General features: G+C 53.4%; 2 protein-coding genes across 7 annotated transcripts; one reads left to right on the plus strand and one right to left on the minus strand.

The window, feature by feature from the left end:
• The first annotated feature begins 3,430 nt into the window (after positions 1 to 3,430).
• METTL7B (methyltransferase like 7B) lies at positions 3,431 to 6,249 on the plus strand. The gene is made up of 2 exons (XM_003988851.5): positions 3,431 to 4,263; positions 5,357 to 6,249. The coding sequence occupies exons 1-2, from the start codon at positions 3,766 to 3,768 to the stop codon at positions 5,591 to 5,593; spliced, it is 735 nt and encodes a 244-aa protein (XP_003988900.1). The 5' UTR covers positions 3,431 to 3,765; the 3' UTR covers positions 5,594 to 6,249.
• Positions 6,210 to 26,138, minus strand: ITGA7 (integrin subunit alpha 7). 6 transcript variants are annotated; one of them, XM_006933789.3, is made up of 27 exons: positions 25,781 to 26,138; positions 21,376 to 21,503; positions 21,195 to 21,274; positions 19,750 to 20,005; positions 19,138 to 19,269; positions 18,726 to 18,845; positions 17,670 to 17,877; positions 17,348 to 17,541; positions 16,896 to 16,984; positions 16,639 to 16,766; positions 16,434 to 16,529; positions 16,216 to 16,277; positions 15,901 to 16,070; positions 15,327 to 15,476; positions 14,534 to 14,649; positions 13,778 to 13,970; positions 13,615 to 13,695; positions 13,429 to 13,508; positions 13,212 to 13,286; positions 12,966 to 13,068; positions 12,254 to 12,430; positions 11,944 to 12,075; positions 9,533 to 9,646; positions 9,210 to 9,308; positions 8,996 to 9,121; positions 7,907 to 8,019; positions 6,698 to 6,943 (listed from the first exon to the last, which is right to left on the minus strand). In XM_006933789.3, exons 1-27 carry the CDS (start codon positions 25,984 to 25,986, stop codon positions 6,883 to 6,885), a joined length of 3,489 nt encoding a protein of 1,162 aa, XP_006933851.1. In that variant the 5' UTR covers positions 25,987 to 26,138; the 3' UTR covers positions 6,698 to 6,882. The 6 variants fall into 6 exon arrangements, with proteins under 6 accessions (XP_011282347.1, XP_003988902.1, XP_006933852.1 ...); XM_011284045.3 differs by lacking the exon at positions 7,907 to 8,019 and having other exon boundaries at positions 6,210 to 6,943; positions 19,192 to 19,269; XM_003988853.4 differs by lacking the exon at positions 7,907 to 8,019 and having other exon boundaries at positions 6,210 to 6,943.
• Between the last annotated feature and the right edge of the window lie 998 nt (positions 26,139 to 27,136).

Genomic DNA, 27,136 nt, shown 5'->3' on the forward strand with positions numbered 1-27,136 from the left:
GAAATAATAAGTGTTGGCAAGGTTGTGGAGAAAAAGAACCCTCATGTACTATTGTTGAGGATGCAAACTGGTGCAGCCACTATGGAAAAGAGTATGAAGGTTCCTCAAAAAATTAAAAATAGAATCCCTATATGATCCAGTACCTCCACTACTGGGTATTTACCCAAATAAAACAAAAATTCAAAAGGTATATGTGCCCTATGTTTATTGCAGCATTATTTACAATTGCCAAGATAAAGAAGCAATGCAAATTTCCAAAAAAAGATGAATGGATAAAAAGGCTGTGAGATAGAGATAGATAGATGATTGATAGATACATACATACATACATACATAAATACACAGATACATAGATGATAGATAGATGATGATGATGATAGATAGATAAATAGATAATGGAATATTATTCAGCCATAAAAATAATGAGATCTTGCCATTTGCAACAATGTGGATGGACCTAGAGAGTATAATGCTAAGTGAAATAAGTCAGACAAGGACAAATACCATACAATTTCACTCATATGTGGAATTTAAGAAACAAAACAAACAAAGAGAAAAAAAAGGAGACCAACAAAAAACAGACCCTTAAATACAGAGAACAAACTGGTGTTTGCCAGAGGGGAGGTGGGTAGGGGAATGGGGGAAATATGTAAAGGGGATTAAGAGTACTACTCATCGTGATGAGCACTGAGTACTGTATAGAATTGTTGAGTCATTATCTTGTACACTTGAATTAATTAATTATATATAACACTACATGTTAATTATACTTCAATAAAAAATTAAACAAATGACACTTCCAAAATAAAAGAATAATTTCACATTATAAATAAATAAATAGCCATTCCACACCCAGGCAATTACCCAAAGGACATGAAAATGAAAGCATATGTCCACACAAAGACTTGCACATAAATGTTCATAGCAGCTTTATTTGTGATAAACAAAAACCAGAAATAGTCCAAATGTCCATTATCAGCTGGATGGATAAATAATTTATGGTATATCCATAAAATGGAATACCACTTAGCAATAAAATGAATTACTGATACATGCAATGACACAGATGAATCTCCAAATAATCATGCTGAGTGAAATAAGCCAGACAAGAAGAATACATACTATAGGCTTCCATTTATCTAAAATTCTAGAAAATGCACTAATCTATAGTGACAGAGCAGACCAGTGGTTCCCTGAGGATGGGGATGGAAAAGGGAAAGATGGATTGCAAAGAGACATGAGGAAACTTCAATGGTTGGTAGACATGTTCATTATGTTGATTGTGATGATGGTTTCACAAGTGTATTCATACGTCAAAACTTATCTAATCATACACTATAAATATGTATGCTTTCTTATGCAACTCATACCTTAATAAAACTGTAAATAAATAGGGTATTAGGTTACAACCCATTGAATAAAATAGGAAATCTGTGAGTCAATAATAATATGAATGAGTGAATAAACAGATAGATGATAAATAGATAGATGATAGATTAGATGATAGATAGATAGATAAAAGATGCATAATACCAAATGTTACTATGTAACTGGTGGAAGTGTAAATTGAAATAGCCACTTTGGAAGACTCTTGGGCAGTATCTGCCAAACCCAATAAAGCAAGGTATTCAAGAGCGTGTACAACACACTATCATTTGTAAAGAAAGGGGAGTATGTATATGCATATGTGTCTATACATCTAAATGCGTGGTGGGTGTGTTATCTGCTAATTTGCAGATCCTCTCCAGCTCCAGAAAGATTCCAAGAAATGGCTAGTGTGATGCTTAGTGCATCCAGAGGGGGCATCCGAATGGTTGAGAGATGGGGGTAGAAGACAGAACTTTCTCCATAGTCCCTTTGTACCTTTTAAATTTTGTGCCTTGTGACTGTATTACCTTTTCCAAAAAAAAAAAAGAGTTTAATGATTCTTTTAAAACCAAAAAGAACCCTTCTCTAAGGAACAACTATTCTCTGACCTCACTTCCCACCACTTCTCCAGCTCACCCCAGTCTCCACTGAACTGAGCCATTCACCCTTTCCAGGAAGGGGCAGGCAGTGTCCGTCCCATACACCTGCTTCGTTCCATACACCTATCCCCCTCTGAGGCGCCTCTTTTGTCCCCCAATAGGGTTGTCTACCCCTGACTCTCTTTACTACTGCAGAAAGCGACTCTGTGCCTACACCGTGTCATGAACAGGCTTCAAACATTGCCACTTCCTTCATGAGCTCGTGCCCCTACTGTGGGGGGAATTTCTGCCTCCTTTACAGGGACAACAGAAGCAAAGCCTAGAGAAGAATGTGTCTCATTGTGGGGTCACAGAACCTCTCTCCGGAGCAGCAGCACAGGGGCTGCTCCTGGCTCTGGCAGCTGTGTGGGAAAAGACAGTTTCCTGAAATAGTTCATCCCTGCCTGACTCAGGAGTTGTCCCCAGACCTTTTTTCTAAGGCCCCCACTGGCCAGGGCAGATCCGTTGGTGGGTCGACTGGAGGGCAGAGGCAGCGGACTTTGACAGAGTGACCCTCTCAACCAGGGACTTTTTTAAAACTCAATCCTCCTCCAGAGGCCATCAATGGCCCTGGGAAATGTTCCTCATGAGATTTTAGACTATTGTCATTCCCTCTTGTATAATTCTGAGCTATACAAAATTTCCTTTGGCCTCTGTGCAATTGGTGTGCAGTCCTTAGGACTGTCTGGGGGAGCTTCCCCCAAGACTCTGAGGGAGGCTTGGGCCAAAAGAAAAGCCACCATCTAATAATTTGGTGACTTTCTGCTAAGATGACTATGACCCCAAAATCTGGGCTCTGAGACTCTCTTGCCTTAGTGGCAGCCTAGTACCGAAGCCTCGGGGGGTACTGTCCTAGGCTGTAAGGACAGCTAGCATCACCTGCTTCCCATCTCCCCCCACTCTCCTTAGATCACACGAATGTGGAAATAGGAGGAGACCTTGGAAACTGTGTAAGGCCCACCCAATCTCTCTCCATCTCCCCATTTTACAGATGAGAAGCTGGAGCCCAGAAAGCAAAAAGACTTGCCCAAAGAAACAGCAAGTTGTAATGGCAGAACTAATTCTGGGACCTACACCTCCCGACTCTTCTTCTCCACTCTTTTTCTCCCTTCTTTTCTTCTATTGCTGAGGCACTGCAGCCTTGAATGTGATAACAAACACCAGTCAGTTGAGAAAATGCCTTCCTTTTGGCCTGCAACCTCCCTCCTTCTTCTGACCAATCGGGCCTTACCCTGAATACTCTGTGTTTGACTTCTATCTGGGGCAAAGGCATGTTACAGTTTACAGGGCCCTGGGGGTATGCCAGGAGAATCCAACCAGAGTTTCCAGCTTGCATAACCTGTGCACGTCCCGGGGACAGAATGAGGCCAGCACATGCCCATGAGTCAGCTCTGTCCCAGCACTTGGCCCCCATGAAGCTGTGACCTGAGACATATCTGTCTCCGCCCTTCCCACTCCTCTCTGAAATGATCAGCACTTTCCGCCTTCAACTGACAGAGCACCCCGGAACTCAGGACACTAGCACCACCTGTGCCTCCACCCCCCATAAAACTTGTTGAAGAGCCTGTAGGGCTAAAAGAGCTGAGCCCTCCGGAGGTATTCCATACACCCTCCCCCATCCTGGCAAAGAAAAAATTGACAATGAGGACACAGGGAACAAAGTCCTGTCACAGGAGGAAGAGAGACTCCTGTCTGCAGTGACTGCAAAGAGAGAAAAGGCCAACACCCCAGCGGAAGCGCCACTCAGAGTCGGTCTGTCATGGATGTCCTGGTCCGACTCCTGCAGCTGCTGGTGCTGCTCCTGACCCTGCCCCTGCACCTGATGGCCCTGCTGGGCTGCTGGCAGCCCCTGTGCAAAAGCTACTTCCCCTACCTAATGGCGGCACTGACTGCCAAGAGCAACCAAAAGATGGAGAGTAAGAAACGGGAGCTCTTTGGCCAGATAAAGAGGCTTACGGGAGGCTCCGGGAAGGTGGCCTTGCTGGAGCTGGGCTGCGGCACTGGTGCCAACTTCCAGTTCTACCCAGCTGGCTGCCGGATCACCTGCCTGGACCCAAACCCCCACATGGAGAAGTTGCTGACAAAGAGCATGGCTGAGAACAGGCATCTCCAATATGAACAGTTTGTGGTGGCTTCCGGAGAGGACATGAAACAACTGGCCGACGGGTCCATGGACGTGGTGGTCAGCACCCTGGTGCTGTGCTCTGTGCAGAGTCCGAGGAGGGTCCTGCAGGAGGTCCAGAGAGTGCTGAGGCCGGTAAGTAGAAGGGACAGGGAATGGGCAAGGGGCAGGCAAAGGCAGCAGTGGCCGCTCCAGAAAGGAGAATGTGCTGTACTAGCGCATTAGACACTCATCCACCCCCATCTGCTGGTGAAGAGCAAATAGGACCAGGGCTTCGACGGGGCAGAATAGGATGCTGTGGAAGCACACAGGAGAGCCACCTTACGCGGCGGTTGTTTGGGAGGTAGGGGAAGATGGGAGGAGGGGAGAAGGACACCTAAGGAAGTGAGGTTTTACATTGAGATCTGAGAGATTAAGCAGGTTGTGGGGGAGTGGGGAAAATAAAAGAGTGTTCTAGATAGAGATATTAGGGGAAATAGAATCTATAAGATTTTGAACTGAGCGTGGAAAGGAGTTTAGGATGGTTTCCAGGTTTCTGGCATGAGTGACTGGTGGAGGGAGGGAGGTTTAGAGGGAAGTGTCATTTGCTGAAATGGGAGAAACCTATTTGGGGCTTGTTAGGCCTGAGATGCCACTGAGACAGCCAGGAGGAAAAGTCACAGAGGCGGTTAGAAGTCCAGATCTGGAAGTCAGAAAAAGGTGTAGCCTGAAGATAGTGATCTGGAAGTCACCAGCTTGTAGCTGGTAAATTCAGAGCACAGGGGTACACGAGATCACTCAGAGAGGGTTCAGCAAGGAGACAAGAGCTGAAGGAACCCCAGTGTTAGAAGTCAGGCGCAAGGTTTCCCTGGGATGTTGGCCAAAGGAAGAGGTTGGGTGTACGCATCTGAATTTTGGCAGTGAGCATCTCTGTACACAGTGAGATCTCTGCTCTAGTCTCTCCATCTCACCATCTATCTGCCCTTGGCTAGGTTGTTCCTCTGGCCATCTTTTAAAGATCTCTCACCAGTCATCCCCACTGGGGGGTTCCTTACATGCCCTTTTGAGTGGGAGGGTGGGAGCCAAAGTCTGCAGAAAAAGTCAGGAGCAGAACAATTCCCCTCATAAACTTGCAGACCAGCAACCCCTGCTTCACCAAGAGGCTTGACCAGGTTTGGTCAGCAGGGTGGGGGTGAAGTGAGAGGAAGGGTGCGGAATGGAGCAAGTGACACTAACTCTTCTCTCCCAGGGAGGAGTGTTCTTCTTCTGGGAGCATGTGGCTGAGCCCCGTGGCAGCTGGGCCTTACTGTGGCAGCAAGTTTTAGAGCCTACTTGGAAACACATTGGGGATGGCTGCTGCCTCACCAGAGAGACCTGGAAGGATCTGGAGAGTGCCCAGTTCTCTGAACTCCAAATGGAACAACAACCCCCTCCCTTCAAGTGGTTACCTGTTGGACCCCATATCATGGGAAAGGCTATAAAATAACCCTTCCCCAAGCCCTGCCTCCAGCCAGAGCAATCCCACCTACCTGCTAAGTCTGTCTTCCCCTGAGAGAAATCTAGGCAAAGAAGTCATTCCCCCCACCACCCCCTCTTCCTCCTTCCCTCCACCTCTGCCAGGAGTCTAACTTCAATTCTTCCTTCCAAAGTGAAAAAGCTCTGGGGCGCCAGCCTGGCTCAGTCAATAGAGCACATGACTTTTAATCTCAAGGTCATGAGTTCAAGCCCCACACTGGGTGTGAAATCTACTTTCAAAAAAAATGAACAAAGTGAAAGAACTCCATTCCCACCCTGACCACAGGGAGGAAAGTGATATTCTCTCCTTTCCTAGACTGGGTCTCCCAATTTTTGCCCACCCACTCCTAGGGCAGTTCCCTGTCCCTTTCCTTTGTTCCCACAGTAGAGCTCCCCCTCCTCTCTGTCTGAAGCACGTACCTCCAGGGACTGGTCACGAAAGTCATGATACATGCACCCCGCCGGCCCCCCAACCCTCCCTCCCACTACCAGCTTTGTCTGGAGCTGGAGTGGGGGGTGCAGAGAGAAGCAATCTTACCCTGGAGATCCTGGACAAGGGGGAGCAGACTCAGCAAAGAAGTCAGAGGTTTTGTCCTCAAATATTGTTTAATAAATAGATAAAATCCACTAGATTGATGCAGCAAACTAAGGTCAGAGAAGAGGGGGAACTAGGGAGAGAAGAACCCCTGAGTCGGCAACACAACCTCCTCTCCAACCCTCTGGGTTTAAGGCACTTTCAGGGGGACAGGTCCTTGGGGTCCTATTAAACAAGGTGAATGGGAGAAGGAGGGATTAGGGTCCCCTCTCCCACTTTTGCATCAGGACCTCACTGCCCTTCTCCCCCAACCCCCACAACCCCATTCTTGATCTGCCCTCATCTCACAGTGTTCTAAGGGGAAGTGTGTTCTAAGGGGAAGTTTTGAGAGGTGCTCCTTGTAGAGGGTGGGGGGAGACATCTACGCCCCTGAGGAAACAGATCCTGTCACATCCTGATGGGACTCCAGCAACCCACTCTACCCTCTTCATCCCAAGGAGCCATATCTGGGGAAAGGGTGGAGGGGACCCACAGGCCAGGCTGGGACGGAAGCAGCTAGGCGGTGCCTGACACGGGATGCCCCTCTGAGCCTGGCTCAGGGTGCCCATCCGCAGCCAGGATGGGGTGTGCATCGGGGCCCTCCCGCCGGGGGCTGCCCCAGTTGTTCCTCAGGATGGTGCCCGTCTTCTCCTCTTTGAACTGCTGTCGGTCTTCCCGCGGGATCTTCACCGCGTGGTACTGGGGCACGGTGGCCTCGGGGTACCGTGCCCGCTTGAAGAATCCCATCTGTAAGGACACCAGGCCCAATGTGAGGAGTGTGCAGGGCTGAGGTCCCTGGAGCAGATATCAGCACAGCACAGAGCCTTGCCTCCACCATCACTGGGACAGAAAGTACCAACTACGGCTGAAAGGGGTTGCGTTGGACAGCATCCAGTGCAGTGCGCGGCCCCTGCAGGTGCCACAGTCAATGTGGGGTCCCCAGGTCGTCACTCACAGAAAGAGAAAGACCAGGAGGGGCCAAGGGTGCAGGACCAAGGACATATCCCTTGGCTCCTGGAAGAGGGAGTTGAAGATGGAACGTCAGGACCGCTGACCCCACCCAAACTTTTTAAGAGACCCAATAGCATGCCCCAGGACACAAACGAGATCTGAGGCAAAACATCGCTCCCTAGACCCCTGCATACTTGGAATGACTCCTCTCGAGCCTCAGATGCACACAGCCCGAGTACTCAAATGGCATCTTCCTCAGGGCAGGGCCCTCTCATCCATGAATATGGTGGCCTAGCCCCTTCCTACATCGTGAACATGCTGGCCCTTACACACGAAAGTGGAAATGTGTCCCTTGCACACTCATACTCAGGACTGCCTGAGACTCCTACATGCTCCAACTGCACGGCATGTCCTTGCACGTTTGTCTCTGCACGCCCATGCCCACAGAAAAGCCATGCACGAACCTTCCTGCACTCCCACATGCTCATATGCTGGGAGCCCACCCACCCCTCTGCGCATGCCTCAGGCTATGTATACTCACCCTTATAATCTCACCCTTATGATAACCGCCCACCCCAGTTCCTAGAACTCACACCACCCTCATGCAATCTCAGTTCTTCACCCTGCACATTCTTGGTCCCCTGAATGCCGGGGGCTCTACTCACAGTTACACACACATACACACACACACACACACACGCGCGCGTGCGCACACACACACGCGCGCGCACACGCACACACATGCACACACACAATTACCCCGCAGTCCCTGGGCCCCCAGCTTCCACGGCTGAGGGCTGCACAGCCAGACGGGCCCGGTGATAGTTGGTGGGAAAAGACGAGCTCTGGCTGCTCCGATGGAAGAAGCCACACTGGGATGTCAAGGGGGGGAAGGGAGCAAAAGAGGTGGAGGATGGGAAGACTCAAGAAGGATGGAGGCCCTTATCTCTGCTCTGTCCCCCTCCCATGAAAGCAGGGAGCAGGGAGTCTGGTGCCAGTTTCATGAAGGTATCCATCTCCCCTAAGACTGGCCAGGCTCCCAACAGTTTGGATGCTAATCCAGAGGCCTGGTCCACTGATGACTCACATTTGCCCAACAGTGTGCTTGGTCAGCAACTGGTCCAGGGAAGACTAGGGCCAGTCCTCCATGGGGCCCCAAGAACATGCATGGTTCCCCAGAGCCCCATTGTGGCATGTGGTTCAGGGTATGACCACTGATGGTGGATGTGATTCCGTGTACTGACATGTGCATGTGCATGCTTTTACATGGAACCCCAGACACAAATGTGATTCCATCTATACTATGTACGAAGACAGTTCCAGGTAGAGCCTGGTACGTGGAGGCTCCAAGCTCAGTCCTGGAGGTAGTCCCTGGAGGTAAGTGTCACCTGCTGTGCCTTCTGTGTCACAGTTCCCTTCTCGGCCTTACCTGCCAGGCTCCAGTGAGATCAGACCACACTTCCCTGCCTCTATGACTTTGCCTCCTTTGATCCCACCCACCTCATCCCCCACATCCACATCCTACAACCGCACCTTCTTCTAAGCCAACTGCTCTCAAGCTCTCTCACCTCTGAACTCCCACTGCACTGTCTTGCCTTAGCGCCTTCTGCCTTGTCCTTAACTACAAGGCTCACCTCCCCCACTAGACTGACTCTCAAATCCTTGAGGCCAAGATCTGCATCTGACTTCTCTCTGAGACGTCCAAAGCCTGAGAGAGTCCCTGGGACATACAAGTGTTGAGCGCAGGCTGGCTGAACAAATGAGAGTGTGGCTGGGAAGGAGAACCACAGCGTGAAAGGCCACCTGCCTGGCAGGGAAGACCCCCGGCCCCACCTCCCTGAGCCTCACCTTCCACATGAGCAGCACCAGCAGCGCCAGCACCAGAAGCCCGGCCAGTACAGCCAGGAGGATGACCCACCAGGGGACTCCTTCTGCCACCACAGCCACAGGGTCCAGGTAAACCATCACTGGGATCTGGGGAATGAGGGGTTAAGAGAATAAGGGCTGGCACAAAGGGAAAGAAGAGCTTCCTCACCCCAACATCCCCAGGCCTGCAGCTCACCACTGTGGAGGCGTCTCTGAGCAGCAAGTTCTTGATAGAAGACTTCACAGTGATGTTCGCTCGCACAATCACTTCCAGGGACTTCACAGCTGAGTACTCCTAAGGGAGCAGGGAAGGACAGCCTCCTCCTGAATGCCCCATGCCCCCCATCTCCCCTCCCCGCCAGCTCCTGAATTTGTAAATGGAAGGGTCCCCAGCCCAGAGGGTATTTCTGCCTGTCTTGGGTTAAGAGTGTATTTCGGGAGAAGGCAGAAGCAGCGGTGAGTCCCAGACAGACTGCTGGGGAAGAAGACACCAGTGCGGCACCCCCACAGGGCTCTTACCTCCAAGAAGGTGCTGTTCCAGAGGCGGCCCCAGACGTGCAGCACAGCAGCTCGGTCAAAGCTATATAGAGGGCAGCTGAACACCACACAGTTGGCAGTGCCCCGGACACAGTCCTAGGGACAAGGACAGGCAGGGCTCTGAGCCACTTGGCCCCAGCCCTCTGAGCATATGGAGGGCCCAACACCCTCACATATGTGTTCACACAGACACAGAGTCTGCCCAGTGCCTACACTCCATCCCTCCATGAGCTCCGACACCTTGGACCCCCTTTTCCCCTTGTTCCTCACTCATGTCTCTCCCATTTTCCTTACCCGACCTCAAACTCACCTTCTCCAGGAAGTCTTCCCAAACTAACCCCGTGGTCCAAAAGAGCAGCCTACCCCAAATCTGGTCTACCTGGCCTTGAAATACGTGGAGAGCAGGGAGGGGGTCTCTTACCTGACATCAGCAGCAGAGTAACTTCCCCAATGAATGCTTATGTTATATAACAATGGCTCCCTTTACTGAGCACCACTTACCTGCAAGGTACTTATTAAAGCTTCCAACTGTCCTGCAAGGTGCATATTATTATCATCCCCATTTTCCAAACTAGGGAATTAAAGTTCAAAGAGGCCAGGTGCAGGACTCCTGGCTGGCTCAGTCCGTGGAGCATGCAACTCTTGATCTCGGGGTCATGAGTTCAAGCCCCATTTTGGGTATAGAAATTACTTTTAAAAAAAAAAGGGGGGGGTACCTGCGTGGCTCAGTCTGTGGAGCATGCAACTCTTGATCTCAGGGTCATGGGTTTGAGCCTCACACTGAGCTTGGATATTACTTAAAAATAAAATGTTGGGGCGCCTGGGTGGCTCAGTCGGTTGAGCGACCGACTTCAGCTCAGGTCATGATCTCATGGTTTGTGAGTTTAAGCCCCGCATCGGGCTCTGTGCTGACAGCTCAGAGCCCGGAGCTTGCTTCTGATTCTGTGTCTCCCTCTCTCTCTGCCCTTCCCCCACTCATGCTCTGTCTCTCTCTGTCTCAGAAAGAAATAAACATTAAAATAATAATAGTAAAAATAAAATCTTAAAAAAAAAAAAAAAAAAGGCCTGGTGACCTGCCTCAAGTTGCACAGCTAGCAAAGCTGGTAAGTGGTGGAACAGATATTTGAACCCAGGTCCATGGTGGGCAAAGCCACATGCCTACACTAAGCCCAAACCCACAGAAGGAGGAGGAGGCTGTCCCAGGAGCTGCTGTGGGACAGGGGACTTAAGCCCTGCTCCTTCCAGGTCAGACCTAAGTTCACTTGGCCCAATCCCACCTGATGATCCAATTGCCTAAAATTTGTGTTATAGTCACCACACTTCATGTACAGGAGAATGGCTTTGAAAGCATTCGAATTCTTTGCATGGTCTTTTATTTTGCCACTTTTGAGCAATTCAAGAATCCTTGATCGGTTTGTTTAAAAGCAATTTTAAAGTCTTTAAGTTTATTTCTTTATTTTGAGAAAGGATGCAGGGAGAGAGAGACAGAGAGAGAATAGGGGAGAGGCAGAGAAAGAGAAAGAGAGAATCCCAAGCAGGCCTGATGTGGGGCTCAAACCCGTGAACCGTAAGATCATGACCTGAGCCAAAATCAATGACACTTAATCAACTGAGCCTCCCAGGCGCCCCCCTCTAAAAGCAATCTTCAGCAAAAGAATAGATTTCAAGTTCTTATTAAAAAGGGAGGCCTTTCAAGGGAAATTAGTCATGTAGAAAAAGCAGGACAACACACGTAACAGGGAGTCTGCTGTTTTTCAAGTTCGGACTACCCGCACGTGCCTTCATCTTGCCTCCTGCCATGCTCCTGCTATGCTCTAGTGGAGCAGGGAGGCTGAGGGCCCCCACAAGAAACAGGTGCTCGGGTGGAGCTCCCTCCCAGACAGATGATACCAGAGCTGGCCCAACTGTTTAAGATCCCCCTGCAAACTGTCTCTTTGACTCCTTCTACTGCCCACTCCTCCATAGCTGGGATTCACCTCCTTGCAACCAGGCCATAGTCTGCCCCCACCACCACCCCCCTAGTCTGCCCTCCACACTCTCACTGCCAGCACCATCCTACAAGGGTCGAGCACAGAGCGCGTGCTCATCGGCTCAATATATCTACTTAAAGAACCAAACTATGTAAAACAAGGAATTGATTGTGCGGCTAACTGGCTATAGGTCAAGTGCCCTGCTCTGGACTGAGTACTTGGTGGCCATAGGGGACCTGTAATGTCAGCAGCTGTGACGTAACCTGTCTTGTCAACTCTGTCCAAGTGTCTGGCCATCACACCTTTCAACAGGCCAGCCTCTCAGGCAGCCACCCCCTAAAGCTCCCTGTCCCCCGGCATCCCGTCACAGCACCAACACCCCTGCCCTTCATTCCGACTGTACCATGTCTGCCCTGCCCTCACCAGGGTGATGTTTTTCTTCTTCTCGGCAGAGGACACTGGCCACCAGGATGTGCTGGGCTCTGGCTGCTCAGGATGTTCCTGCTGCTCCGGCTGCTCCAGCTCCCTCCGCCTCCTATCCCTGCTGTCCACGTCCTGGATGCAGGGAGTGGAGGCAGTGAGCATCCCTCCAAGCAGCAATCCTGAGGTGGCCTCTCCTCCCCCACTGCCTTCCTCCTGGCCCTCCCTCCGGCTTCCCAACCCCAAGACATCCCCAAAGTCTAACCACCCCCACCCTGTTTCAGTGGCCCCGACCACCCTGCCTAAGCCTCACCAGTTGGAGGATGTTGGGCCTCGGGGAACAGAGCCCCTTCTGCCCAGGCCCTTGCCCGCCCTCCAGCTCCACCCGCATGGGGTACAGCAGCCACTTTCCGTTGGCAATCTCATGGGGCCACATGATGTTGAGGAAGGCAGAGCCCAGGGTGTTAAGCGACTGGCCTTGGTTGGAGACCTGTGGGCACAAATAAATATGAAGGGAGGGAGCTTGGTTTTTGAACAGGCCCTAAATCTGCAGAGATAGAGGAGACAAGGGCTGAGGGGAAGGCCTCAGGAAGCAGAATTTCAACAAAGATTCGGGATCCTAGACCCCACCAAGCATCATTCTCTGCCCACTCCAAACCAGGAAGACCTGGAGATGTCACTGCAAGGGTGGGAGGCCCCAGTCAAGCAAGGGCAGAGTTCTAAGGAGAAACATCATCCCTCCCCCTCTGTCCCCATCCCCCAGCTAATGGCCCTGGCAGAAAAGCTTCCCTGGACCCTCATGGCCTACCTAGACCAGTAGGTGAGATGTCCATACAGACATGACCAGAAAATGGTCAACTGAGGCCCCAACACAAACACCTGCCCACAACCAAGGTCCAGGACTAAGGGGAGGCCCTGAACTTGCTGACCCATCATACCGCCATAGGGTAGAAGAACCACAGCTTTGGGACATGTCTCAGCCTCTCTACGTGCCAAAAAAGGAGGGGCCTTACCAGGACACTCACCGTGACCTCATACTTGACCTTGCTGCCTATATCCCGCTCAGACCGCATGGCGCTCTCGCCCCGCACCACACCAGAGAAGAAGAGCTGCTGGGGAATGGCCACCCTGGCGCAGAAGGGTCAAAACGGGGGCTGAGGAAGCCTGGGGCCTGGCTGATTGGAGGGTCAGTAGGCAGAGCCCGGGCCAGGGCTCAGGAGTAGCAATGCGTCCCCCCTTCCAGCAGATATGCCCATTTGGTCGGAGCTTACCCCGTGATGGACAGTGGCAGCTCAATGAAGACACGTGCTCGGGCAGAGACCGGATGAAGCTCCTGCTCACTGATCCTGGCATATGAGCAGGAGCAGGCATGGGCAGGGGGCACAGGCACCACCTCAAGGGCTCAGATGAAGACAGCAGAGCCCCACCCAGGTGGACATCAACCAAGCTGCCCCCACCCTCACCACACCCTGGCCCCACCAGGCTTACGTGGCCAACAGCAGCTCCACTTCCAGCTCTGTGGTCTCAATAGTGATCCCTGAGGTGCTAAGGATGAGGTAGAAGGTAACCTAGACCAAGAGTGGAGAAAGATTAGGGTCAGGGAAGGCTAAGGGCGGGAGAAGGGGTCTGGGCTTAGACGGGCACTCCAACAGAGATAAGGGCTGACATGCTCACCTGGGCACCTCTCTTCATGGGGTTCCCCAGCTCACACTCGACATGGGAGGCATTCTCGTTGGACAGGCAGAGCGGCTTCTCCTGCAGTGGGGAGGGAAGAAGAGGTTAGTTTGGGTTACTGGAGCCCCTAAGACCCCACCCCCACCCCGCTGCAGGTCCTCACCGCAGGGTCCAGGGCTCGGACTCCTGAGTAGTGCAGGGAGGCAGGGAGGGTGACCAGAAGCTGGGCTTCATGAGCATCATCCCCATCAGCCTGGGGCTGGGCTGGATCCGAGGGCAGGTTGGTGACCGTCAGCTCCAGGCCAATGACTGGCTGCCCACTCAGGGCAAACAGGGCTGTTGTCCCATCTGCATCCCTGGAGGTCAGATCCCATTCACTCTAAATCTGAACACCTCCCTCTGCCTCTCCCACTCCTGCCTCCTCCTCGCCCAGTGCACACTGCCTGCTTCTACCCCCTGAGTCTCTCCTCCCACCAGCTCCCTCACATTGGCCTCCACACCAGTCCAAACCTCAGGTCTTCCCACACTCCAGAGAATCAGACTAGGAGTCAGGAGACCTCCCTTCCGGTCTGAGCTCCCTTACTTACCCACCTGGGGGAAGTGACTTAACCTCTCAAGGCCCCCATTCTCTATCTATAAAGGGACTAATAATAATTCCTACCTCACCGGGTTGGGAAGACTAAACAGTGGGCTGTATGTAAACTTTATATTATCATATACATTCACATACATATACTATCATATATCGTGAAGTCTTGTTATTCTTCGCCAGGAGAGCCCCTATGGCCCCATCACTGATCCTCATCTTCTGAATTATCACAGATCCTCCCCAGCCTCGGCCTGGCCCTCCGGAGGGGGCTTCCTTCTCTTCCTTGAATTCTCGCCTTCCCACCCCACCTGACCCCTCACCCCTCCTCACATGGGCAGAGGTTGGAACTCCGTGTCGCTGACCCGGGCACAGAAGCGAGCATGAACCAGCTGCAGGTTGCTCTGACAGATCTTGTCTTCACCACAACCTTGTTTCAGGAAGTGGATCTAAGGAGAGATTTGAGGAGAGGGTGATTCGTAGGTGTGAGGCAGGGGATGAATGTGTCACTAAGGCATACAGTGGGGTAGAGTATCACAAGATTAAGCAACCTGGGTTCAACTCTCAGATCTGCTGTTTACTAGCTGTGTGATATTGAGCTGGTCACTGACCACCCTGTGCTGTGTCCTTTTCAGTAAAACAAGCATGTGATGATGACAAGGTAGAGGCCAGCAGGTAAGTCCACAGCGAGGCCACATGTCCCTAGCCTCCCTTGCATGTAATTGAGTTCCAGATTTAGAACATGAAGAGAAGTGAAGAGCATCCCTTCCAGACTGGCCAGGAGGGCCATACAAGGGGCTTCATGTTCTTCCTTCCGGGTGATAAGGAGGGAGGCTACCTAAGGACCTTGGAGGCCACATCTGAAGATGGCAGATCCCTATGAGCCCAGGCCCCTGAATGAATGCATGGGATGGAAGATTAGTGTCCCCTCTGACTAGGAACACATGATCACTTGGGTCATTTTCCATTTGGGGGTCTACTTGTCACAGCACCTAGAGATATGAGGAACTGCTGAGGTAGCACATAAAAGAGTTTTGAAAGCTACAAATGCATGTCACTGGGAGGGACAATGATCACTGCTTCTCCTAGCCCCTTCTCCTGAGCTAAACCAGAACCCATGGCTCACCTCTGCCCTCTGGGTGCTGGGCTGGTGGGCATTGAGGATGGGGGCCACTGGGGGCAGACCCTGGCCAGGAGCCTGTCGCCGGAGCCGTGGGGTCTGGAGACTGTAGGACAGGGTCACCACAATGGCCCGAAGCTTGTCTTTGACATTCTCCTGTGAAGAGGAAAGATGGACAAGGATACAATCTTCAGGCCCCAACCAGATCTAGGACAGATTTTGAAACCTGGCAAGAAGATTAGGGAGGTGAAGGAGAGAGGTGGAGACCAGAGCAAAGGGGAGGGAAAGCGACTGGGATGGAAAAGGGAGGAGCCCAGGATCTAGGGCTTTGAGGACCATGTGTGACAGGGGAACCTGCCATCTCCATCTCCAGGGAGGACAGAACTTGTACTCTGGACATAGAAGGCGGAAGACACAAGAAGGCAGCTGGCGAGGAGAAGGTCAGCCTATAAGGGAGGGTTCCCAAAAGCGGAGATCAGAAAATGAGGTGTAAGCATGTTTGGGAAGAAGCTAAGAGGAATCAACAAAAAGAGACCATGCAACGACAATGACTCTCAGAGGCCAAGGGGTCAGTGTCCACCTGTAGCTGGAACATGGTGTCTCCACAGACTCGGTCATGCTGGTGCTTCAGCCACACGGTGCCTGAGGCCTGGTGCTTGGGGTCATCTGGGCCACGGCTCAGGAAGGTCACACGGGGGACCTGGCCCCGGAGCCTTCGGTCTGTGTCCCCATCTAACACATAATCCAGGGCTATGGTGTGTGGGGAGAGGAGGGGAGCCAGTGAGCTGGAGAACTGCTCTAATCTGACCCTATCTCTGAGATGCCTTTCTCTCCACCTCAGAGTGACCCACCCTGAAACCCAAAGGGTGGAAAATGGGAAGGGAACCTCACTCACCCACAATAGGGCTGTAGCTGCTGGGGGTTGCAATGTAGCTGAAACAGACCCGCAAGTCCACACTGTGGGGGCAAGGGTAGCTCCTGAGCCAGGCAAGACCGATGGGCCAACACCTCACTCCTGTCGCAGCCCCAGTCCCCAGCCCCACACTGGGCAGAGGAAGAAAAGGGGAAAATGGACCCTGAATTTTCCCTGCCTCCCCTTGGATCCCACCTCACCAGACTGAGTGGCCAGCAGCACAGTTAGGCTGTTCTAGATCAATGGCTCGGGGAGCAATGAAGACCTCATGCGACACATGAAGGACGGGTCTGGCCCTGTGGAATGAGGAGTTGAGAGCACAAGAAACATGAGACTATGAGGCAGGGAAAGAGAAGAGCTGGCCTTAAGGAGGGAGAGGCAAAGGCAGAGGAGGGGGCTGATCACCTGAAGAGCACAGCAGTGTCAGCCAAGGAGCCAACCAGTAGGTCTGGGTAATGATTCCCATCCACATCCAGGCCACCGGACAGGGAGTAGCCAAAGCTCTTTATGCCCACGGCCTCACCCTCCAGCACCTGCAGGACCAGACCATCAGCTCCCCACCAGCATCACCCCCAGCCTGCCCCCTGCCTTCTGCTGTTGTGCCCCCTTTATTTCCCCCACACCCATTACCCCCACACCTCATCCCAACGACCCCCTCTTACCTGGGAAGGTTTGATGACAACCCCCAGGCTGCTCCCATGGTAGATAAAGACTTTCCCATCCCCATCAAAGGGAGCCCCCACAGCAATATCTGTGGGTGTGGGAGAAAGGTAATCAGACTGGGGCAGGGCAGGAAGATGGGGTCCAGGCCCCAACTTTCCCTCAATCACTCAGTTCCATATAATATGCTTTCTATTTTATTGAGAGGCTACTAAGTCCCAGGCACCTTACACACATCATCTTTAAGCCTCTTAGCTACTCTCTGCAGATATGACTATCAGAAAGGTTACTTGCCCAATGTCCCAAAGCTGGTAAAATGATAAAGCTAAGATGTGAGCCCAGGTTGTTTCTCTCTCAGAGCCCTCAGAAGGCCTCCCCCTTGACCTCTGAGGCACTTCCCCATCCCTGCTCCTGCCCCCTCCCACCCCTGAGGCTTTCCAGTTCCCAATCACACCTGCAAAGCCATCTTGGTTGAGGTCCCCCAAGACAGCCAGGCTGATCCCGAACATGGAGTCAGGAGAGCCACAGAGCCGGAGAGGGGAGACCCCAGCCCAGTGACCCCCCTGGTTCATGTACACATACACGGCACCCCCCAGCTCTTCTTGGCGCTCAAAGAAGTAGGGGGCACCCACTACCAGGTCTGCCCAGCTATGGAGAGAGGGAAATAGTCAGTGTGGCTCCCTCCCCAGCCAGGGGAGTCAGACAGATGCCAGAGGCCCCTGAGACCTCCTAGACCCAGCCTCCCCCAGGCTGCACTCCCCTGTGCCCACTCTTACCCATCATTATTGAGATCGGCCACAGCCAGTGAGTAGCCAAAGCCGGAGGTCAGGCGCTCCCCAGACAGCATAACTTCAGGCACCAGGCGACTGGCACTGTCTTTGCGCAGAATGACCACAGCACCCTTGTGGTTGGCACGGGGGGCCCCTGCCACAAAGCTCAGCTCTTCTGCACGCACCAGACCCTTCCCCGAGTCGATGGAGAAACCTGGGTGGGGTGGCTTACCAGTGAGCACTCCCCAAAAGATTTAGGAGCCAGGGTGTGTCCAAGCTCCCTCCACTTTGCCCCCTCCTCACAGGTCCGGAGCCAAAAGGTAGAGGTGCCCTCCAAGTTATCAGCACCACAGCCGGACTGCTCTACCTCCCCCTCCAGAGCCCTGGAAGCCCTCCCACACCCAGAGGCTGGAGTTTGGCACAAGAAGTGCGATGAGATCAGCCTTGGGGACTGGGGAGGAAAGACAAAGGCAATGACTAGGAAGTCCAGCCAGCTGGGCAGGAGCTGAGCAGGGCACCACGCGTAAAGTTCCCAGGGAACGTCTCCCCTCTGCACACCCAGGTGGCCCCAGTCCCATCCAATGCACCTTCTTTTCCCCCACTCCCAACGCACTCACAGGGAGAGGAAGTCTTCATGTGGACAGAGGGGAGCCAAAGGGGAGTGGGAAAGAACTTGGTTCACCCAAACATCTCCCAGGCCTCGTTTCCTCCCCCTCTGCAGAGGGATGCAGTTGAGACAAGGAGAGGGACTTACCAACAAGGCTAGGGTTTTCTCGGGCATGTGCCCACCGTCCACCCTTCAGAGAAAGTCCCACTAAAGCTCCACCCTCCTTCTTTCCCAGTACGGTCTCAGCCCACCTGGTTCTTCCTCCATAGAGACCCCAGGTCACATCCCCCTAGGCCATCCCCCTGGGGGCATCTTCTCAGGCCTGGTCACCGCGCCCAGCTCTTCTCTGAAATGTGGGCCCAACATGGATTTCCCTGGGTGTATGTTGGTGAGGGCAGGGCAGGAGAGGAGGGGAGGCCAGGCCAAGCCCCCAGGGCCCAGGGAAGCTTACAAACCTAAGTAGCTATTCAGGGCCAAGTCTCCGGCTGGTCCTGGGAGCCGGTCAGCGGGGTCCAAAGTTTTATACACCAGCTGGTCAGGGTCTGAGCTATCAATGTTGGTCACAAAGAGCAACCCTGCGGGGGGGCAGGTAGGGGGAGACACCAGGGAAGGGACATCCAGAGGAGGGGCCACAGAGTGGGGAGACAGAGTCAGACATAAAGGCAAGAAGAAGGAGGTACAAGAGGAAGAGGTGGAGAATATGAAAGAGACAAAGAGGCCAGAGAGATAAGAATCAGAAACAGAAAGACAGAGAGAGACAGGGTGAAAGCCAGAGACAAAGACACAGAAGGATGGGAGCATGGAGAGGGATGACAAGAGAGAGGAGCAGAGGGTTAGAGCAGCTCTGGGCCAGGGAGGGGTCCCTACCAAAGTAGCTGTTGGCAGGGACCGGGATGAGGCGGGGGTCCTGCTCCTTCTCACCCCCCGCCTCGTAGGGCCCGTCGTCCAGGTGCACCAGGTCCGCCGAGCCCTGCACACAGAGCTCCACCCTGGCGGTGCCTGCAAGGACAGACCCATTAGTGCTCCGGGACAGGGAGCTAGGAGCACCTCTCAGGCCAGATGCCAGTTAGACAGGCACACGGGAACACCCCTGGTCTCCCATGCAGCCCTGTCTCTACCCCTTCCCCAGCCCAAGCTTCCTGGCCCCACAGACTTGCTGTCCCACTCACCAAGTGTCAGCTCGGCCAGCGGCAACGTGCGGACACGGGGATGGGGGTGATGAGGTTGGGGAGTGAGCAGGCCCAGCCGTGCACGTGGGGGTTCATGCCAGCATGGTGAGGAACACTCGGCCATTCGAAGGACAGGAGACGCCCCCATTTGTGTGTGTGCTGGCACGATGGGGGTGGGAGATGTGCCAGTGCCCCAGGGCTACGTGGTGGTGAATGTGTGGGCATGCTCGGCCACGTGCTGCTCCCAATCCCATTGCTGAGGTAAGAGGCCATTTTGGTTCCCTTCTCCCCTCCCCAAGGAGTGACTCACCCTTCCAGTTATAGGTTCCCGGGGCCCCAAAGAGGAGGTAGTGGCTGTCAGGGGAGAAGGCGGCAGCTGTGCCCTGCTGGCAGAACCCAAATTGTTCATGGCCTTGGGGGCGACCCTCACAGAACTTCCATTCCCCGCCATCCAATTCATCACGGACGGCCAGGTCTTGGCTTAGCACAAAGCAACGACCGATCACATCCCTGGTCTCCAGGATCTGGTCTACTCGCTGCCGTGCCTCATACCGGTGTGCACAGGTCTGTGGGAGGAAGGGATGTGGGGTCATCCACTGTGTGGGCCAATCACCCACGAGAGCCACGCAGCCCGCATGCAGACGTGTGGCAGGCACGGTTTCGTGAGCACACACACATGCACACAGATACACACATCATGTGAGCACCGCCACTCAGCTCAGTGGTAGGCAATATATACGTAACTATCCCACTTGTGCCCACTCGCTTGTCCCAGAAGGGAAGAAGCCTTGTTCCACATTCTGCCCGGGCACCCGCAGGTACAACTAAGCCAGCACACAGCACTCTGCCTCTTTGACCATGCCATATGTGCCTGTCCCCAACACGCCAAGCTGGTCCTGTCTCTACACTTTGGTAAGTGCCACCACTTTGCAAAGAACTTCCTCCCCTCTCTGCTCCTGACATGTTGCTCATTCTGGAAAGGTTGCCTAAGATCTCTGCCACCTGCAGGAGTCTTTTCTGTCCACTCTTCTTTGGACTTTCACACAGTGACCGTACCCCTCACTTAACATTAACCATATTCTGCCCCACAGTGGCTTAATTGTGCATCTGCGTGTCAGTGATGGTACAGAGAGAAACACGCAAGAAAAAGAAAAAGAAAAAGAAAAAGAAAAAGAAAAAGAGAGAAGGAGCGTCTCGAGAACTATGTGGTAGGCTCTTTGCGCCATGGACCAGGCTTTTCCTTGTCTTTACGTTTCCTCTCTTAGTAGCTAGCACAACACCTGATGCTTAAAACGTTCTCAGTAAGAGTTTGACAAATGGATAGATAGATAGATAGATAGATAGATAGATAGATAGATAGATAGCTGGCTTTAAATTATAAGGACAGGGACCAGGGGTACCTGGGTGGCTCAGTCAGTTGAGCATCCAACTCTTGATCTGGGCTCAAATCATGATCTCAGGGTCATGGGTTTGAGCCCTGAGTTGGCCTACTTAAGATTCTCTCTCTTTCTCTCCCTGTGCCCCTCTCCCCGGCTCACACTCACTCTCTCTCTCTCTAAAAGTAAAAATAAAATAAAATAAAAATAAGGACAGAGACCATGTCTTATACCTTTTTTCTATCTCTCTGAGGTCCTGGGAATTAGGCCATCATACTACATGCCAGCCTGTGTTCTATAAACACACCTGTGCACATGCACACCGTATACACACTCACACACCCCACCCTTGCATACGGTCACAAGGAGTGGTACTCACGACAATCTTGCCTCCAGGCCCCTGGCTCCGAACACTGACTCCCAACCACTGGTTCTCCTTGCTTTCTTTCTGCACATCAGCTGGAGGCAGGACACTGGGAATAAGGAGAGGGAAGAGGAGGCCAAGTCCTCTCCTCCCCTTCATGCGCTGCACCCCCTCCCCACCCCTACAGGGACCACACCTCCACGGTCGATGTCCACTCTGTAGCAGTCAGTCTCTTCCAGGCTCAGGGGACAAGCGAAGAGGCCTCCAGTGCGATTCGCCTGCTGCCCAGGCAAAGCCAGGGCCTGCGGAGCACCCACCAGCAGCCTGCACAACGGGACAGGAGCAGGAGTTAGCAGACAGAACGCTGTGCCTCCCCAGGGCTGCCCAGGCCCGACCCCTCAGAACCAAGCCGAGTGTGGAGAACTAAGGAGTAGGGCCAGAAGTCAGTTTCCCCAAGTCTGGCGAGGACAAATTAATATACTTGGCCATGCAATCATCACATCACACACACACATACTATCTGGATGAGGGGCCACATGCACTGTAGATACACACACGTGCGCATGTGCCAAACAAAGCAGCCTGGCCAGAGCTGCTAGTTTGAAAGAACCGCCTGTTCCCAGCACCTGTTCCTGACCAGGCCTTCCCTACCCACTTCCTGGCCCCATCCCCAAGCTCTACCCTCCTCGCCAAACCCAGTCCAGTTAGAACCCTCCCAGAAATGCCAAGAATGCTGAGAGCAGAAGCAACAGGAGCCCACACTGGTACCACAAGGTGGCCCAGGGAGCAGCCTCAGAGGCCGAGCAAGAGGCTAGATATGGGCCTGTTCCCCCACGCTTCATCCGGGGCCCACCAAAGACCCCACCCCACCCCCAGCAACCCTGCCAACCCCAGATTCCGTCAGACAGCTGGCCTGGAGGTAGGGGCCAGTTTCTCCTCTGTCTCCAATCCTACCCCCATTTTCTGCCCCTGTCCTGAATCCCCCTTCCCCATTGTTCCTCCTCCTCCCCACATCCATGATTTTCCCCATTCCTCTCACCCTCCCTGCCCCCACCCTGTCCTCTCTCCTACCTCCCCCTCAGACGCTTTCCCAGCTACAACTTTCTTGGCAGGACAATTTTCCATGATCACAGCCAAGGTTTTTTTCCCCAGGGGAGGACTGTGCTGGGAATGAAGGCTGCCTGGGTCCCCTGGGGCTGAACCCCAGGCCAGGAGTGAAGGAAGGGGTAAGGTGAGGTGACTGGCACCCAGCTGACTACAAGGATCTCTCTTCACAGAAGGAGAGACTCAAAAGTGGAAGCAGGGAAACCTCGAGGCCTCTCTCCCACATTCTTCCTCCATTTCCCTTGCTGGGGATGAGGCCCAAAGTGGTGTCGGGCAATATTGCAGACAGGCATCTATGGGGCACTGTGCCAGTCCTGAGGGGGAGGGGAGGGCACAGAGCCACACTCCCTTCCCACAGCTCTAGTCTCTTAGCAGCTGTCATCCCGCGTCAGAGCCAGTGTCCAGAGTGAGGAGGGGGCAGGGAGTGGCAAGGAAGACAGCGTGCATTCGGCATTCATCAACAGCTATGTATTGAGAACTTAGCATCTGCCAAGCCTTGTGTCAGGCACTGGTGAGACAAGGAAGTAGTATTTCTTCAGCACCTACTATGGGCAAGGCCCTAGGCTAGATGCCAAGGATATGAGGAACGAACATTTGTCACCCTCTACCTAGGTTGCAGACATCAGGCTGGGCAAGTTACATGCATTCTCTCTTTTAAGCATCACAGCAATCCTATATGAGGGTTCCTTTCTCGTCTTTCAGAGGAGGAGACTCACTCACATACATTAAGTACGATGCTGGAATTCAAATCCACATCTGCCTAACTCCAAAACCCATGCCTTTTCCACCATAGCCAATGATGGGCCATCTCCAGAACACTGAGACCACTCCAGAGAAAGAACAGGAGGAAGGGGAGGGGAGGGTACCCTGCACAAAAAAGGAAATGACACGGCCAACCTTCCAACAAGTCCGCAGTACCCCCCGCCCCATCACCAAACTCAGAGACGGCCCTGTCTTGGAGGACTGGGGCTATCTTACTCATCTCTGCACTTGCCCCATAGGAGGCATGTGGATGCATTTGTTGAACGCACACGTTGTGTGGACTCCCAGAGACACCCAGTGCCTCAGCTGGTCAACACATAGCTAAGAACCAGAAGAAGCTAATATCAGTGTTTAGTGTTCACTTCTCCCCTAGAGGTCTAAGTGGGGAGGAGGATGGAGGGAAGAGGTCCATATGGAAGAAAGAGGCTTGTGCACATACATGCGGCCAGCCTCACTCTCAGTGGAGAACAGACCAGCCCACCCAACCTGGGAACAAGAGTTCCCACACACAGCCTCTCTAGTCCCTCCACCTCTGCCCTAGCCACACCCTTTTCTGGCTTCATCCCACAGTCCCCGGCCACCCCAGGTCTCTGGACACTGACTCCCAACCACTGGTTCTCAGCCACAGCTGTACCCATTGCAGACAAAAGCAAGAACACCTTGGCAGCTGGGGGCAGAGGGATTCCCCAGGAGCCTGGCCAAGTAGAAGCAAAGGAGTAGCCCACTACCACCACACCTCTCAATTCTGCACACACTCCAGGGCTCTGACCCAAGGCCTGCCCTCTCTGACTCTCTCAAACTGGGTGGCCCTCTGGGGGGAGAGGGGGGGTGCTTGGCCCAAAAGTTGACTCAGCCGGGGTGATCTGGCCAAGCCTTTGGATCCAGGTTTGCAGTAAGGCACTAAAGCTATTCTCTAGCTCTGTGGATCATGATACAGGAATAACAGTAACAGGAATAACACTTTCACAGCATTCCCTGTGGACTTTGCGCTATTCTAAGGGTTTTATACATACTAAGAACTCTTAATCCCCACAAAAACTCTATCTGGTAGTCCTACGGTTGAACTCCAGTTTACAGCTGAAAGATATAAATGAGGCTGAAACCACAGAGCCAAGAAGGTTAGACTTCAAAGTCTCATCCAGGGGCAAGACTGAAAGACATCACAATGGGTGAAGCCTTTCAATCGGTGGGTGCTGGTGAAGGCAAACTGAAACTCAAAAGCTAGGGACTGAGCAAGGTACCTGGTCTCTCACGTGCCACCAGGCAGCAGAGCACCCCTTGCTGGAACCAAAGCAGGGTTAGACAGTCAGGCTCCTCTGGGAGTGCCCCCAGTTTGGCTCTGGGAGACAGAGTCAAGGGGCCACCTTCAGAGAGGAGGGGGAAATGACAAGAGACCAAGCTATTAAAAATAACTTAGAATTTGCCTGGAAATAGCTCAGAGAGTTCAGCATGTCCTAAAAAGGCCTCCAGTCCTGGAACTCTGGCCGATGGGGGAAGAAGGGAGGGAGAGACAAGATGAGGTAGGAAGCAGATAGAAGGCTGAAGAGATGAAGTCAGTTGCTTTCTATCTCTCCCAAAGGGTGGGGGACCACTGACCATGCTCCCTGATGACAGGGATAATGGAAGAAGATTAGAGCTAGCCCCTCCTTCCCAAGCTGGGGAAGAGAAATGAGCTCCCGTCCCTACCCTCTGCCCCCAAGCAAACACTATCCAGGAGAAGACAATCCCAGTGGACAGCATTGATCCCAGTAATGGACACTTAGTGTGGCTTAGGCTCTGGCCTAGGAAAGAAAAGCCCCCTGGCAGGAGGGGGTGGGAAGCTTTCTTCCTCTTGTCTCTCTTCTTAAAATCATACATGTAGCTGGAGCCAATAGGATATGAAACATGACAGACATAGGCCCCACACATGTGTCCATCTCCCAATGAGTCCTGAACTGAATAGGAAATAACTAGAATTGTACTCTGCCCCTCACTCCTCTCTGCCTTCCCCCACTACTGGGATTCCTAGACCTGGAAATTTCCTGAGGAGGAGGAAGGGGAGCACGAGCCTGGCCAGCATCCTTCTTGAGTCTCTGTCGCTGTCGCTGTCGCTGTTGCTGCTGCTGCTGCTGCTGCTGCTGCTACAACTTTTGGGGTCTCTGTTTTCTGCTCCATAATCAAACCACCTAGTACAGGCTGCCCTGTACCCTCCCAGGTCCTCTCCCAGCCTCATATTCTTGAGCCACAGAAATAAATGGCAGGTCTCCCCTGGTCTCCAGTGTCCTGCTGTCTTAATTCCATCCCATGGCAATGTTCTCACAGGAACTTATGTCTGGAGTCTAACCCTCCATCCTTCCCAGGGTGTCTTCAACCTCTCTGCCCTTTCCCTCTCCTCCTGCCCTAAGCAGAGACAAGACGTTCAGTCCCTCTTCCTGAGGAAATTCAGCCCTCTGACGGAGGGGAGTCACAGACCCTGGGACTGGAGCAAGGATGCAAGTTGGGGGGAAAACAAAAGGAGATCGTTCCCTGCCAAGACAAGAACCTCTCTCTCCCAACTCATCCCCAAAGCAAGACCCTCGGGGTCTCAGAGCCTGAGGGTACGCCTCCAGACCCAAGACAGATGAGGCAAGGTTGGAGTGTGGGGTATCTGTGGACAGCCTGAGTCGTCGTGGGGTTGGAAGACTGAGAGATGGGATGGGGGTTGGGGGAAATCTGTGGCTCGGGCACGGGGATTCTGGGCGGGTGCGGTGACTCACCAGCTCTGGGGTCGGGGCTGCAACTGCCGGTGCAGAGCCACAGAGAAGCCGAAGAGGCTACCCGGCTCGCCCTCCTTGCGCAGGGCGCCCATCACGTCCAGATTGAAGGCGACAGCCCCCGGGCAGAGCAGTCCGGCCAGCAGGGAGCCAAGAAGGTAACAAATCCCGGGGGGGCCCCGAGGACCACGGCCCGGAGTCCCGGCCATGCGGCGAACCTTGCGCGCGCTTCCCACGAGCGCAGGAAAACTCGCTCGCGCCCCAAGCTCCAGGTCTCCCACGGCGAGCCTCTGGTCTCGCGTCTCGCAGATCTTTCAGGGGTCTCGCAATCTCTCGCCTCGCCCCCCTCTCCCGCCGCCCCGCCGCCCCGCCGCCCCGCCGCCCCAGCACCCCTCCAGGGCAACTGCAGCGGCCGCAGCCCAAGGGTAAGCCCGAGCTCCCGCCTCCGCTCCCAGGGGCGCCGCCCCGCACCCCGGCTCCGCCCTCGGCCCCGCCCTTCGCCCGCGCGGCAGGTGGAGGCTTCGCTGCGCCGCAAAGGGATGCCCAGGCTGGCGACTCCGGGTAGGAACGGGCCTGGCTCGGCGGGATCCCCACCCCAGCTTCGGCCCCGCCCCAGCCTGCGCGCTCCTGCCCTTCCCCCACTCCAGCCCAAACCCGCGAGTGGTGCGGGCGGCGCCTGGGAATGGGGGGGAAGAGAAGTACAGATAGAAAGGGACCGAAAAAGAGAAAGGAACGTATGAGATGAGAAGTGCGTGACGCAGTCTGGGAAGAGAGATGCAGACGGAGAGATGAAAGGGGAGGGTCCTGTGTGGTCCTTTGGTGCTCCTTTCTCTCCAAGGTCAAGTAGAGCGCCTCATTGCTTTTTGAATCACGCCGCTTCCCGCCCCATGCCATCCCACCCCCCACCCCCCCAGAAACGCCCAGCAATGACAACGGCTACGCTAGCCACGACGTCAGCATTCAGGGAGATTGAGGAAAAGATAGAGGAAAGAGGAGAGAGAGAAACTCAGCAGGTCTGGAGAGGAGAGCAAAAGAAGCTGGTAGAAAGAAAACAGAAAGAGAAAAGAGATGGAGAAAGAAGGGCAAGAGTTTGATTAATAAAGGCGGGGGGGGGGGGCGCTTGGCTGGCTCTGTCCATAGAGCATGAGACTCTTGATCTCCCAGTCTGAGTTGGAGCCCCACCTTGGGCAGAAAGATTACAAGAGAGAAAGAGAGAGAGAAGAAAGAGAAGAAAGGAAGAAAGGGAGAGAGAGAGAAGAAGGAAGGAAGGAAGGAAGGAAGGAAGGAAGGAAGGAAGGAAGGAAGGAAGGAAGGAAGGAAGGAAGGAAGGAAGGAAGGAAGGAAGGGAGAAAATAAAAA

This window comes from Felis catus, chromosome B4 (genome assembly GCF_018350175.1).
Source record: "Felis catus isolate Fca126 chromosome B4, F.catus_Fca126_mat1.0, whole genome shotgun sequence".
In the NCBI taxonomy this organism is placed as follows: Eukaryota; Metazoa; Chordata; class Mammalia; order Carnivora; family Felidae; genus Felis; species Felis catus.

Coding starts and splice junctions, on each gene's coding strand:
- METTL7B (XM_003988851.5), top strand. CDS start 3,766: ATGGATGTCCTGGTCCGACTCCTGCAGCTGCTGGTGCTGCTCCTGACC. Junction 4,264..5,356: donor TCCAGAGAGTGCTGAGGCCG/GTAAGTAGAAGG, acceptor CTTCTCTCCCAG/GGAGGAGTGTTCTTCTTCTG.
- ITGA7 (XM_003988853.4), bottom strand. CDS start 25,986: ATGGCCGGGACTCCGGGCCGTGGTCCTCGGGGCCCCCCCGGGATTTGT. Junction 17,878..18,725: donor GGCCCTGAATAGCTACTTAG/GTTTGTAAGCTT, acceptor CACCCCACCCAG/GTTTCTCCATCGACTCGGGG. Junction 9,647..11,943: donor AGAAGAAAAACATCACCCTG/GTGAGGGCAGGG, acceptor CCTTGTCCCTAG/GACTGTGTCCGGGGCACTGC.